A 12,057-nucleotide genomic window follows, 5' to 3' on the forward strand; every position below is an offset into this window, starting at 1 on the left:
ACCTAAAAGTCAGGAGGAGGCACTCTTATGAGCCTGTGTGGTCCATCGCTGTTCCAGAGGTGGTTGGCTAAGCTCCCAACTTGGGACCATGATGTCACCCAAGGGTAACTGTAGGGTGCTGGAAGGAGTCTCTGACTTTACCTCTGGTATAGCCTATAGCTAGCACCTCACTACAGTGAACAGGGAGCTGTGACATCAGCATCTAACAACCACAGACACTGCTGCGAGCAGCCTTCCCTAATCCCAAAGATGTCTCCTACCACTGAACCAGGGAAAAAACCCAGCCTGTGGACAAGGGAAGAGAAGCTGCTCCTCCAGAAACTACACACTGGAAGGATCAAGAGTGTAATGACCTGGTACAAGAAACAAGATCACAGACCCATGAACTCAAAGGCCATTGTGGCCAGCTGGGATTGAGATGCAGATCTGGTGACGGTAGGACAGGAGGTAGAAGGGGGCCTCTCAAATTCAAAGCTTTGAAGTGGGAGGTCATCTGTCAAGTGTCAAAGAGGCGGCTCTTCAATAAATCCTAATTTCTGTCTTATCAGAGGTTGTTCTTCAGCAGTATTTGAGTGTGGTTATAATTCTGAGTGGTCACAGGATTCTGTTGGGAAATATTTAAATGGAAGTCAAAAGAGTACTGCTACTTATTGGAGGAGTTGGGGGGGATAGGGGAGAGGAGTTGAGGGATAGAAGGAAGGAGTCCCGGGACCATGATGTCACCCAAAGGCAAGTGTAGAGAGCTGGGAGGAGTCTCCGACTTCACCTCTGGTAGAACCTTTGGCTTGCAACTCACCACAGTGAACAGGCAGCACTTAACTGCTCAGGAGAAAATGAGCAGAGAAGGGCCTCAACCTATACCGTGAGAGCCTCAGGGCCCAGGGGGGGATGGAAGGTGCAGCAAGAAGGCAGAGATACAGCAGCTCTATTCACTTCTCTCAAGAGATTCTTGAAACCTCTATTTTGTTTGAAAACAGACTCAGGCAAAGGGAAGGAAACTAACATTTATTGAGTGCCTACTGTGTATATCTGGCCTTGTGCAAGGAATTTTCATTTACAACATTCCATTTAATCCTCACACCAACCCTGTGAGGTAGGTATTATCCTCATTTTTGTCCTATGAGGAGTATGAGGCTCAGAAAGGTTAGGTAGTTTGTCCAAGGTCACACAGCTAGTAACTGATGGAACTGGGACTGCACACTGAGTCCCAGACTCAAAAATTCCCTGCTCTCTCTCCAACACTGTTTCTTGGGAAGGAGGAGGGAGCAAAAGCAGCAGCAGTCTTTACGCTTCCTACCCTGAGAACAAGACAGTCAGCAAGAGAAGGAGACTGGGCTTTCCCACAGACCCTCCCCTCTCTACCAGGGGAGGGTGCAGTCATTTGAAGAGATAAGACATAAATACAAAAATAAATAGAAGGGACAAGCCCCCCAGCAGCGAGGATGTGCAGGATCCATGCTGTGGGAAGGCCACTGTGCCATTCACAGCTGCTGTGGGAGGGAGCCACGTGGGCCCTATGGGGAAAACTGGGACAATGGCCGCCAAAGGCTGGAGTGGGTGGGCTAAACAGGCCCCTTCTGGGTCGCACAGATTTGAGAACAAAACGTCTGGAGCAGGCAGCAGCCGTGGGCACAGTCACCATCATCCTCCATCTGCTCATTTTACCGGTGTTTGTGATCCAAGAGGGACTCAAAATCGGGGGAACATACAAGTTTGTGCTTTATGTGTCCCAGGACTGTCATCTCACCCGTCCTACTGTCTCCAAGGCCCACGGACACCAGCTCCTGCCAACCAACAGAGACAGTGAGGAGAAACAAACCAAACAGCTCATTACTCAGTCCTATGATTCTCATGTGATAATCCCCAACCCCTACAGGCTCTCACCTGCAGAAAGGAGCAGGTGGTTCCCATCGTTACATCTAGAGTCACCTTGCCCAGGAGGAGCTGCACCTTCCCTGACTTGCGGATGAGCAGCTTGCCAACCTGACCCTCTGTCAGGTCAGCCAGGGTACAAGCATTCTCTGCCAGCCTGGCTTCCTGTGGAGAGAATCAGGAGATGGACACTGGGTAAGGAGCCGCTTCCTCCATCCTTCATGGATGAAACCTTTTCTTTTTTTTTTTTTTTTTATTTAAAAAAAAAAAATTTTTTTTAACGTTTATTTATTTTTGAGACAGAGAGAGACAGAGCACGAACGGGGGAGGAGCAGAGAGAGAGGGAGACACAGAATCAGAAGCAGGCTCCAGGCTCTGAGCCATCAGCCCAGAGCCCGACGCGGGGCTCGAACTCACGGACTGTGAGATCATGACCTGAGCTGAAGTCGGACGCTTAACCAACTGAGCCACCCAGGCGCCCCTGGATGAAACCTTTTCTAAAGGAAGGCAGCAGCAGCAAAGGTTAGAATGAGCTCCTCAAGAAGGCCTTTTCCCAAGGCTGCCTGTTGTTGGCTGAACGACAAAACTCAAAGCAAACAGATGAACGAATGGACAAAATATTCATAATTGCTGACATTTTCTCATTCGTACATGTTTAAAATATTTCATTGTAAAAAGTAAACACGTGTAATTGGGGTTGAAGTACAAAGCCCCAAGCCCCTCATGGGTAGAAAGAACAAATGTGTATTATTTTGGCATTTCAGCTTGGGTGGCACACTTTTGCTTCCCCAACAGGTTGCTGTTTCCCTTCCTGGTCCCCCCGCATTTTCACAGAACTCACTCCTGAGCATACCCGGTCTTTCTCCTGCTTTATAACCACCATCTGTCCATCCTCGCTCTGCACTTCGGTCTTGATAGGCTTGATGTCCTGGGTAGGCGGCTGACCAGGGAGTGTGTCTGGCAGCTGAAGAAACAGCAGCTCTTCATCCTGGGTGAGGCTCAGCTCCCTGAGCAGCTCTGCCACAGATACGTCCTTTGGAAGGCTCGGGGTCTTTCTGGCTGTTCTGGGAGGAACCTTCATCTTGGCCTCCTCCTCCTCATCCCGGGGCTCCTCTTTCACTGCCCAAGATAACAAATGGAAGAGCTATCAAGTGGCCACTCTCTACGTCCTCTCATTGTACCCATCCCTTCATCCTCATCTGCTTCACTGTCACTCAACTAGGAAGCTGGAGGGTTATGGTTATGAAGAAGGACCCAGGAGTTGTAGGACTTACCTAAAAAGGATTATCTGAGGCTGACCCACAGATCCATGGCAGCATGAACCCTCTGCGAGTGAGAACCCTCTCTGTAAGGTCATGTATTTTACAGCTAGAACGTGGGGGAGGGGGATCTGCTTATTAGTCTGGGAGGTTCATTCCTAAGGAGGATTCAGGTGAGGGGGGGCATCCACAGGAAAGGAGATGAGACGTTAATGGACACAGAGTACCTCTCACAGCAGGTACATCCACCTCCATGTCCTCTTCCTTGGGGCCACCCAGCCAAGGCTTAACATCTGGTTCTTCATTCTCTTCCTTGAAAAGCCATCCTGAGTGAGCCAGCGGCAGCTGAACAGGCATGTTTCGAGTGTCATTCCTCAGCCCAGGGTCATCGATGAACTACCAGAGAAGAGACAGGGGGTCACGTGGTCTGGCTAGCATACACACAGGTGGACTGCAGCCCACCTCAGCCTTTTCTAACTGAAGATTCCTCCTGCTCACAGGCTTCCAGGACATCAGAGAGTTCTGCCACCAAGCTCGGCCCCCCAGAAGCCCATTCCTCCCAGTCTGCCGGTACCTACATCATCCTTCTCCAGCATGCGCAGGATCTGTTTCGTTTCTTCATCTGTCTCCCTCTTCTCTTTTTTGATGTTGATGATATGAGAGGGCCCCATGTCTGACACATCCACTGTCTTATCCCAGTTCCCTGCAGGAAATCACTCAGTTCACCAAGGGTACAGAAGAGGCCAACAGCAAGGAAAACTAAACTAGGAGCAAGGTAATTTTACTGCCCTTGCCCTTCTCTCAGGCAGTCTGAACTGAAATCCACTGATTCCTTCCTCCCGGAACCCCAGCAGCTTGGTACCCTTTTTCTTCATCATTTCAGCTGGGCCCTGCTCAAAGATGGAGTGGGACTGGATCACTTCTGGGCGGCCCCGCCCCCGTCCATGCCCCTCTCGCTGCCGGTCTCTATCCCTGTCACGCTTCTCCTTCTTGATGGTTACTTCTTCCTTGGGCCTAGAAAAGAAAATGGATTAAGGAGAACCACTCATTCACTCCCCCTCAAAGAATTGGTCTTACTTCCTCACACCACCCTGCTCCTCCACCTGAGTGGATAAGTAGAGAGCCAGTAACTGTATCAGAAACAGAACCCAATCCTAAGTTTAGCTAGTATCTTTTCTACTTGATGGGGCAGCGCCCTTTCAGTTTGCTTTGCTTTACCTTCTTGCTTGAGAAGAACTGTATTAGAATTATAACTCAAACGTTGAATTACAGAGACTGCCCCCAATGTGGACCTTTTACAATTGCCTGAAAGCAAAAGGTTGTAATACAAAAGAACATAAGTGAAAACCTGATACATCTTTGTCTAAACTAATGGCTCTCAACTCCAGCTGTAAAAAAATAATCACTGTTGCATTGCAAAAAAGTTAAATCACCATTTCTTGAAATGGATTTCTAGGCATCAGTATTTTTTTAGAACTTGCACATTAGAATCACCTGGAGCCAGGGTTGAAAATCACTAGTGAAAAAAACTAAATATGCACATTTAGATGTCTGAGCCACATACCTAGTTATTTCCCAAAAGACCGAAATTCAGAGCAAGTAAATAAGTGGAAAGTTTTTAGAAGGCCCAGCTACTTACTCTTCCTTGATTTTCCGACTGATGATATTTGGGGTGAAGGTTTTCTGAAAGTAAAATATGGGAGTCACTGATTTGGTAAGTTCTGATCCCAAAGTACAGAGAAAAATGACAACTCTCAAAGGCATCTTGTATGGACCAAGACTACCACTCTACATTCCACACTGTTGCCAGTGATTTACAGAGACATACATGTACTTAAGAGGGAAGAACAGCATGTCATGATAACAGTGGGCTTACGGAACAGTATACCAAAAACCATTAAGCTAGCAGCCTCAGCTTCTGCCCTCTGAAAAGAGAGCCCTCGGGATTTCTAAAACTTATTTATCTAATCTCACTTCTTGTCCTCAAACAGCTATAGAAACCATTGAGTATCACAGGAAAGAGGTCTAGCAGCAAGGCTCAAGTAGGAAGTAGGCCAGCACTCACAAACGGATGATAGCCTTAGACTGCCACCAGCATTTCCCAATGCAAACAAGTCTTCAAAAACTGGCTGCTTTATGCTTGTTATCCACCCCACCCCCCAATTTCAGGGGTATCCCTACATCTACAATCATAAACACAACAGAAAAGGTCACAGAGCCTCTTATGCTGTGCCTAGGATTCATTACACTCTAGATAAAAGTTTGCCCCTTAGGATCCACGGCCAATTCGGAACTCTAAAACTGCAGGCAAAATTTATGCCTGCTGGCTTCCATGGTTTCTTAAAGGTGTCTAAAACATATAAAAAAGGTAAATAAACAATGCTCAAGTTGCTTGGGAACTAGTTAGGATTTTCGGCCCTTCAGCCATCTCTGAGAAACACGTCAACATCTTGTACCCTGTATCTAGACTTAAAGGTAGGGCAGGCTCCCTAGAATTTGTTGGCCAAAGTCTGGGGACAAGATTTGTTAGGCCCAAAGCCACGCCTGGCACAAGGCAGGCCCTACGTGAACATCGGCAGAACCCCAGGTCCTGGAATTCAAGGTAGTTGGGTTTCTTTAGAAAGGTGCCATCGGGTACCTTCTTAACTCCTCCGAGGGTGAGGTCCCTGGAGCGGATGGAGGGAAGACGACCTGGGGTAAGTGGAGGGGCCGGCCTGCGCCCGATAAGCCCCCGGGCCCCAGAGAGGAGGGGTCGGGGCCCTCCCGGACCACTCGGCTCGCCTGCGGCGTTTCCTTGCGACATGTTGCCTGGGAGAAGAGGATGAAAGGGGCAGCAAAGTCACTCGAGGGGGCGGACACGCGGACCCTGGGCGGAACCCTGCCCACGTGGCCACCCGCCCCCCAGTCAGTGCGTCCCTCCCTTTCCACGTGGCAAGACTCCCCGGACCACCCACTTAGAGAGCTTGGCTAGCCCTCTGCCCAGGACCCGGGTCAGGCACGAGGCTGAGACGCACCCCAGCGCCCCCGAGCTGTGGCTCCATACCAGGCGCGTCCCGACTTCACCTCCGACGCGGCCCGCAGCCGGCCCTGAGTCTCTCCGCCCGGCGGAAGTCTGCGTGGCAGGGTCCGGGCGCCGCCATCTTGCCGCGGGGCGGAAGTGAGGTCGGTGGGCGGGGCCGGGCCACAGTATTTATCCGGCGGCGCCTCGCTCCCCTCCGCCTTCTCTTCCCGGTTCTTCCCGGAGTCGGGAAAAGCTGGGTTGAGAGGGCGAAAAAGGAAGAGGGGTGTAGGTTACCCTGTGGTGCCGCGTTCGGGAGTCTTGGCCAGCGGCGAGTGGGTAGACGCGTCCAGCTCGGGGTCCGGGGGTCTTGGCACGGCACGACCCAATATGGGGATTTGCCGTGGCGGAGCCTCTGGGAGCAGTGGGGTCGCGGCTCCGGACAGGGCGAGGGGCCGAGAGCGAGATCCGGACTCAGAGTTGAGGATCCCTGGGTCCGGCCGAGTTGCGGCTGCGGGCTCGATGATGACCTTGGAGTGGTCATTGTACTCTGGGCTCCGGCCTCGCCCTCGCTTGGGGGGTGTCCCTTCCCTGGATTCCTGGTGGGGTCCTGTAGTTGGGGCTGTGGGCGCAGCGCTAGTGCTGCGGACTCTTGTTCCAAGCCCGGAACCTGAAAAACGAAGGTTGATCGACTGGGAGGCAAGAATTTAAAGAACTTTTATGATGATTCCAGCATTTGTAATTTAATATAAAAAAGATGCCTTTACTGTTCTTCTCCCCACCCCCAAACCATGTAAAAATCACTTAATACTGCAGAAAGTTTGAGGGAAGGAAAACATTTCTGTTACAATTCCACATAGAATACTACTTTTAAAACTTCTGTAAAATATTACAATCCCTTTCATAGAGCTGTCATATTGTACTACAATTTTGAATCCTTCCTTTTGAAATAACATTTCTTTGTTGCTGCATCAAATAACTGATGTAATTCTCAATGGCTATGTCATGATTTGCCTATTTTCCTATTTGGACGCTTAGGTTGCCCCCCACCCCCACCCCCGTAAATAATGCTGTGGTGAACATCTGGTGCATCTAATGTTTTTTCTTCTTTTGGATTATATTCGTAGGACTACCTTTTTTTTTTTTTTTTTTTAATGTTTATTTACTTATTTTAAGAGGAAGAGAGCTGAAGCAGGGGAGAGGCAGAGGGAGAGGGAGAAAGAGAGAATCCCAGTCAGGCCCTGTGCTGTCAGCACACAGCTGGAGATCAGGACCTGAGCTGAAATCAAGAGTCCTATGCTTAACCAATTGAGCCACCCAGGCACCCCTCCATAGGACAACTTTTCAGACTTGTGATAACTGGCCAAAAGAAGATGTACTCTTTTTTTAAAAAAAATAAATTGAGATAGTAGGTATACATGTGGTTTTAAGAAATAATAACAGAGGTCTCAAGTTTCCCCCAATAGAAACATACCGCAAAACTATAGTATAATATCACAACCAGAATATTGACATTGATACAGTGGAAATATAAGACATTTCCATCCCTCCAAGGAGCCTTTTTGTTGCCTTTTTATAGCCACACCTCCCTCCTTCTGCCCACACTAATCTTTTCTTCACTTTTATACTTTTGTTATTTCAAAAGTAGAACTCATTCAAAAATGGAATCATACGGTATGTGACTTCTGGGGATGGCTTTTTTCACTCAGCATAATTCCCTGGAGATTACCCAAATTGTTGCATGTATCACTAGTTCGTTCCTTTCTATTGCTGAGTATATATGGTTTGTTTAACCATTTGCTCTTTTTAAAAAAGTTTTTTAATTTTTTTTTTATTCTTGAGAGACAGAACATGAGTGGGGGAGGGGCAGAGAGAGAGGGAGACAGAATCTGAAGCAGGCTCTAGGCTCTTGAGTTGTCAGCACAGAGCCTGACACAGGACTCAAACCCACTAACTGTGAGATCATGACCTGAGCTGAAGTCAGACACTTAAACGACTGAGTCACCCAGGTGCCCCTAACTATTTGCTCTTTGAAAGACATCTGGGTTGCTTCTGGGTTTTGGCTATTACAAATAAAGCTGCTGTGAACGCATATGTACAAGTTTTTGTATAAACATAAATTTTCAAAAACAATAACAACAACAACACACACACACACACACATTAAGGGGCACCTGGGTGGCTCAGCCAATTGAGCATCAGACTTCAGCTCAGGTCACGACCTCATGGGTTCAAACCCTACATCAGGCTCACTGCTGTCAGCACAGAGCTGACTTCGGATCCTCTGTCCTCTCTTTCTCTGCCCCTTCCCTGCTCATGCTTTCTCCCTCAAAAAATAAATAAGTAGGTAAATAAATAAAAATTTTCATTTCTCTGAGATAAATGCCCATGAGTGCAATTGTTTGGTTGAATGGTAGCATATGCTTAGTTTTATAAGAAACTGCCAAATTATTTCCACAATGGCTATACCATTTTGAACATTGTACATTTTATAGTTCTTCATCTGTATTGCTGAATTGTTTTCAAAGAGGGTCATGCTGGGGCACCTGGGTGGCTCAGTCGGTTGAGCGTCCAACTTCAGCTCAGGTCATGATCTCCGGTCTGTGAGTTCGAGCCCCGTGTCGGGCTCCATGCTGACAGCTCAGAGCCTGGAGCCTGCTTTGGATTCTGTGTCTCCCTCTCTCTCTGACCCTCCCCCGTTCATGCTCTGTCTCTCTCTGTCTCAAAAATAAATATAAATGTTAAAAAAAATTTTTTTTAAAAAGGGTCATGCTAATATGCATTACCACTAGGAATGTAGAGTACATAAAATATATAATGTTTTGCCACATACTTTTAAAAAAATGCTTTATTTGTTTTTTGAGAGAGAGAGCACGAACAGAGGTAGAGGCACAGAAAGAGTGGGACATAGGATCCAAAGCGGGCTCTGCGATAACAGGCTGACAGCAGTGAACCTGATGCAGAGCTCGAACTCATGAACCATGAGCCTGAGCCTAAGTCGGATGCTCAATTGACTGAGCCACCCGGGAGCCTTTTGAGTATGGGCTCTTAAGATTTTAAACTTTTTTGCCAATTTCTCAATATGTTAATATTAAATTAATATTTTTTAGGTCAGTTTCTAACCAGACTTTTTTCAACTTCTTTTCTCCATATTGGTTTTATGATAACTAAACCCAACCAAAGGAAGACTCTTCCTGTCTCCTATAGAGCTATACACAGTAGCCCTTACCTTCTGACTAGAGCACTAGATGAAGTTGCTTTGATTTCTCTGGGCTCTGAGGTCAGAGACATTTTAGTATCTCCTAGGTATTTTGTTTCTTGTTTTGTTTTTTACAAAGATACTTATTCATTGCAGAAAATTTGGAAAATTTTAACAAGCACCCAGAAGAAAATGAAAGTCATCTGTTATACACTTCAAGTATTAAAACAAGTATTTATTACTTGTAGTAATTAAACAAAGTTGTTTTTCTATGCATGTAGATTTTTTAAATGTTTTTATTATTTTATATTAGAGAGAGAAAAAGTGAGAGTGGGGGAGGAGCAGAGAGAGGGAGAGAGAGGATCTAAAGTGGCTCTGTGCTGACAGCAGAGAGCCCAACGTGGGGCTTAAACCCACAAACTGTGAGGTCATGACCTGAGCCCAAGTTGGATGCCAAACCGATCAAGCCACCCAGACGCCCCTATGCATGTAGATTTTTTTAAATTGAGGTGTTTTACACATGGTTCTAAAAGCTGCTTTTTTTCCATCTTAACAATATATTATAAACATTTTTTGAGTTACTGAATATTCTTCTAAATTGTAATATTTTTTATTTTAGAGAGCGAGGGAGAGAGAAAGAGAGCCAGTGCACGTGGGGGAGAGGGGCAGAGGGAGAAAGGGAGAAAGAGAGAAAGAGAGGGAGACAGACTCTCAAGCAGGTTCCACATCCAATGCAGAGCCCGACACGGGGCTTAATCCACGACCCTGGGATCATGATCTGAGCTGGAACCAAGAGTTGGATGCTCAATGGACTGAGCCACCTAGCGCCCCTACCTTATAGTTTTTAATAGCTAAATAGTACTCCACATTGTTATCTTGCACCATAATTTAACCAGTTTCCTTCCTGCAATGCTGATTGGATTTCCACAAAATTTTTCACCCCAACAGGACAAGAGAAGAAAGCCTTCTATCTTTAATATTTTGGGGCTTGCTTCCTAACAACAATTACTGTAATTTCCCATTAAGAATATTCTCCAGTGTTCCCTCTAATTAGACTAATATACTTTTGGCACCATTCTCCTTTCTTTATTTACTCTAACACCTCCCTCTCCATTTTCTTTCAAAGAGTGTACATTCTTTTATCTAGCCTCAAAAGAAACTTGTAAATCGTTACCAGCTGAACCCCATGTCATTGCATCTGTGGTTCTAGCGATCTTATTAATAACATTTTATTTCTACCTATTTCATAGTAAAGGCAATAATCTCATTCTTGTCTGATAACTTAATGAAATTAATAAACTCAAGAGCAAATACAGTTTTTTTGGTCTAATGCAGAATTCAGAAGGTATAAACATTCTGTCAAAAGCCTATTTCTATGAATTCTCGGTGGGCATTGGAAATACTAAATGAATAAGAAACTGTTTTGGATGTGTGTCTGTAGAATAAAAGGAATGTGTGGTATGAAGATGCTATCCAAGTTCAAGCCATTGCATGTTCTCTATGAGTAATTTACCCTAATTTGTTTGCATCATTTTGCAGACCATTATTTGCTGGTTCGTCCTCAGGTCTTTGACCTCTGTGAATTGGAGAGCTCAGGATTCAGTCCTCAGACCCCGTCCCTTTTTTCTCTATACTTACTCTTTTGGCAATGGTTCAGTTTCTCAGCTTCAACCCCTGTGATAAATGCTGATGACTCCCCACTGCTTATCTCAGCATGGACCTCTCTGAACTCCAGATGTGCATCTCTGCCTAGCCCACCCTTCCACCTGCATATCTGCGAGCCATCTCAAACCTGTGTCCACACCCAAACTTTTTAAGGTTTATTTATTATTATTTTTTTAATGTTGATTTATTTTTGACAGAAAGAGGCAGAACACAAGTGAAGGAGGGGCAGAGAGAGAGGCAGACACAATCCAAAGCTCTAGTATCTGAGCTATCAGCATGGAGCCAGATGCTGGGCTTGAACCCACAAACCGTGAGATCGTGACCTGAGCTGATGTCGGATGCTCAGCCAGCTGAGCCACCCAGGTGCCCCTAAATTTTATTTTTATTTAAGTAATATTTACACCCAACATGGGGCTTGAACTCATGACTCCAAGATCAAGAGTCCCATGCTCTACCAACTGAGCCAGCCAGGTGCCCCTCACACCCAAACTTTTGATGTTCCTCAACTACATAGAACGATGTTTTAATGTTTATTTATTTTTGAGGGAGAGAGAGAGAGAGAGAGAGGTGTAGGGGCAGAGGCGGGGGGGGGGGGCAGGAAGGGAGACACAGAATCTGAAACAGGCTCCAGGCTCTGAGCTGTCAGCACAGAGCCTGACACAGGGCTCGGACTCAGGAACCACGAGGTCATGACCTGGGCCAAAGACAGCCGCTTAACCAACTGAGCCACCCAGGTGCCCCTCCTCCTCAAACTACTTTAAAGTGTTCCCCATCTCCATACATGGCAACTTCCATCCCTCTAGCAGTTCAAGTAAAAAATTTTGCAATTATTCTTCACTCCTCTCTCTCGTGTGACACATCTAGTATGTCAGCTTTTCCAGATCTATCCTGAATCTTACCACTTCTTACCACCTTCACTGACATCCCACCCTGGGCCTGGCCATCATTTTTTTTTTTTTTTTTTTTTTTGCTGTGATTATTTAAAACAAATTTTTTTATGTTTGTTTATTTTTGAGAGAGAGGCAGAGGGGCAGAGAGAGAGGGAGACAGAGGATCTGAAGCAG

At 46.3% G+C, this 12,057-nt stretch overlaps 1 protein-coding gene across 1 annotated transcript; it reads right to left on the reverse strand.

Moving 5' to 3' along the window:
* Positions 1-988: 988 nt before the first annotated feature.
* POLR3D (RNA polymerase III subunit D) lies at positions 989-6,283 on the reverse strand. Its single transcript, XM_058720371.1, has 9 exons — positions 6,146-6,283; positions 5,770-5,939; positions 4,771-4,814; positions 3,994-4,145; positions 3,710-3,834; positions 3,359-3,527; positions 2,726-2,991; positions 1,885-2,037; positions 989-1,784 (listed from the first exon to the last, which is right to left on the reverse strand). Exons 2-9 carry the CDS (start codon positions 5,932-5,934, stop codon positions 1,662-1,664), a joined length of 1,197 nt encoding a protein of 398 aa, XP_058576354.1. The 5' UTR covers positions 5,935-5,939; positions 6,146-6,283; the 3' UTR covers positions 989-1,661.
* Positions 6,284-12,057: the final 5,774 nt, after the last annotated feature.

This window comes from Neofelis nebulosa, chromosome 3, assembly GCF_028018385.1.
Source record: "Neofelis nebulosa isolate mNeoNeb1 chromosome 3, mNeoNeb1.pri, whole genome shotgun sequence".
Classification (NCBI taxonomy): domain Eukaryota; kingdom Metazoa; phylum Chordata; class Mammalia; order Carnivora; family Felidae; genus Neofelis; species Neofelis nebulosa.

What these genes read in the sequence shown, in the direction of transcription:
- POLR3D (XM_058720371.1), bottom strand. Translation starts at nt 5,934, where the DNA reads ATGTCGCAAGGAAACGCCGCAGGCGAGCCGAGTGGTCCGGGAGGGCCC. An exon ending in AGTCGGAAAATCAAGGAAGA is followed by an intron (nt 4,146 to 4,770) that starts GTAAGTAGCTGG and finishes TTTCTTTTCTAG; the next exon opens with GCCCAAGGAAGAAGTAACCA. An exon ending in GGATGTACCTGCTGTGAGAG is followed by an intron (nt 2,992 to 3,358) that starts GTACTCTGTGTC and finishes TATCTTGGGCAG; the next exon opens with TGAAAGAGGAGCCCCGGGAT.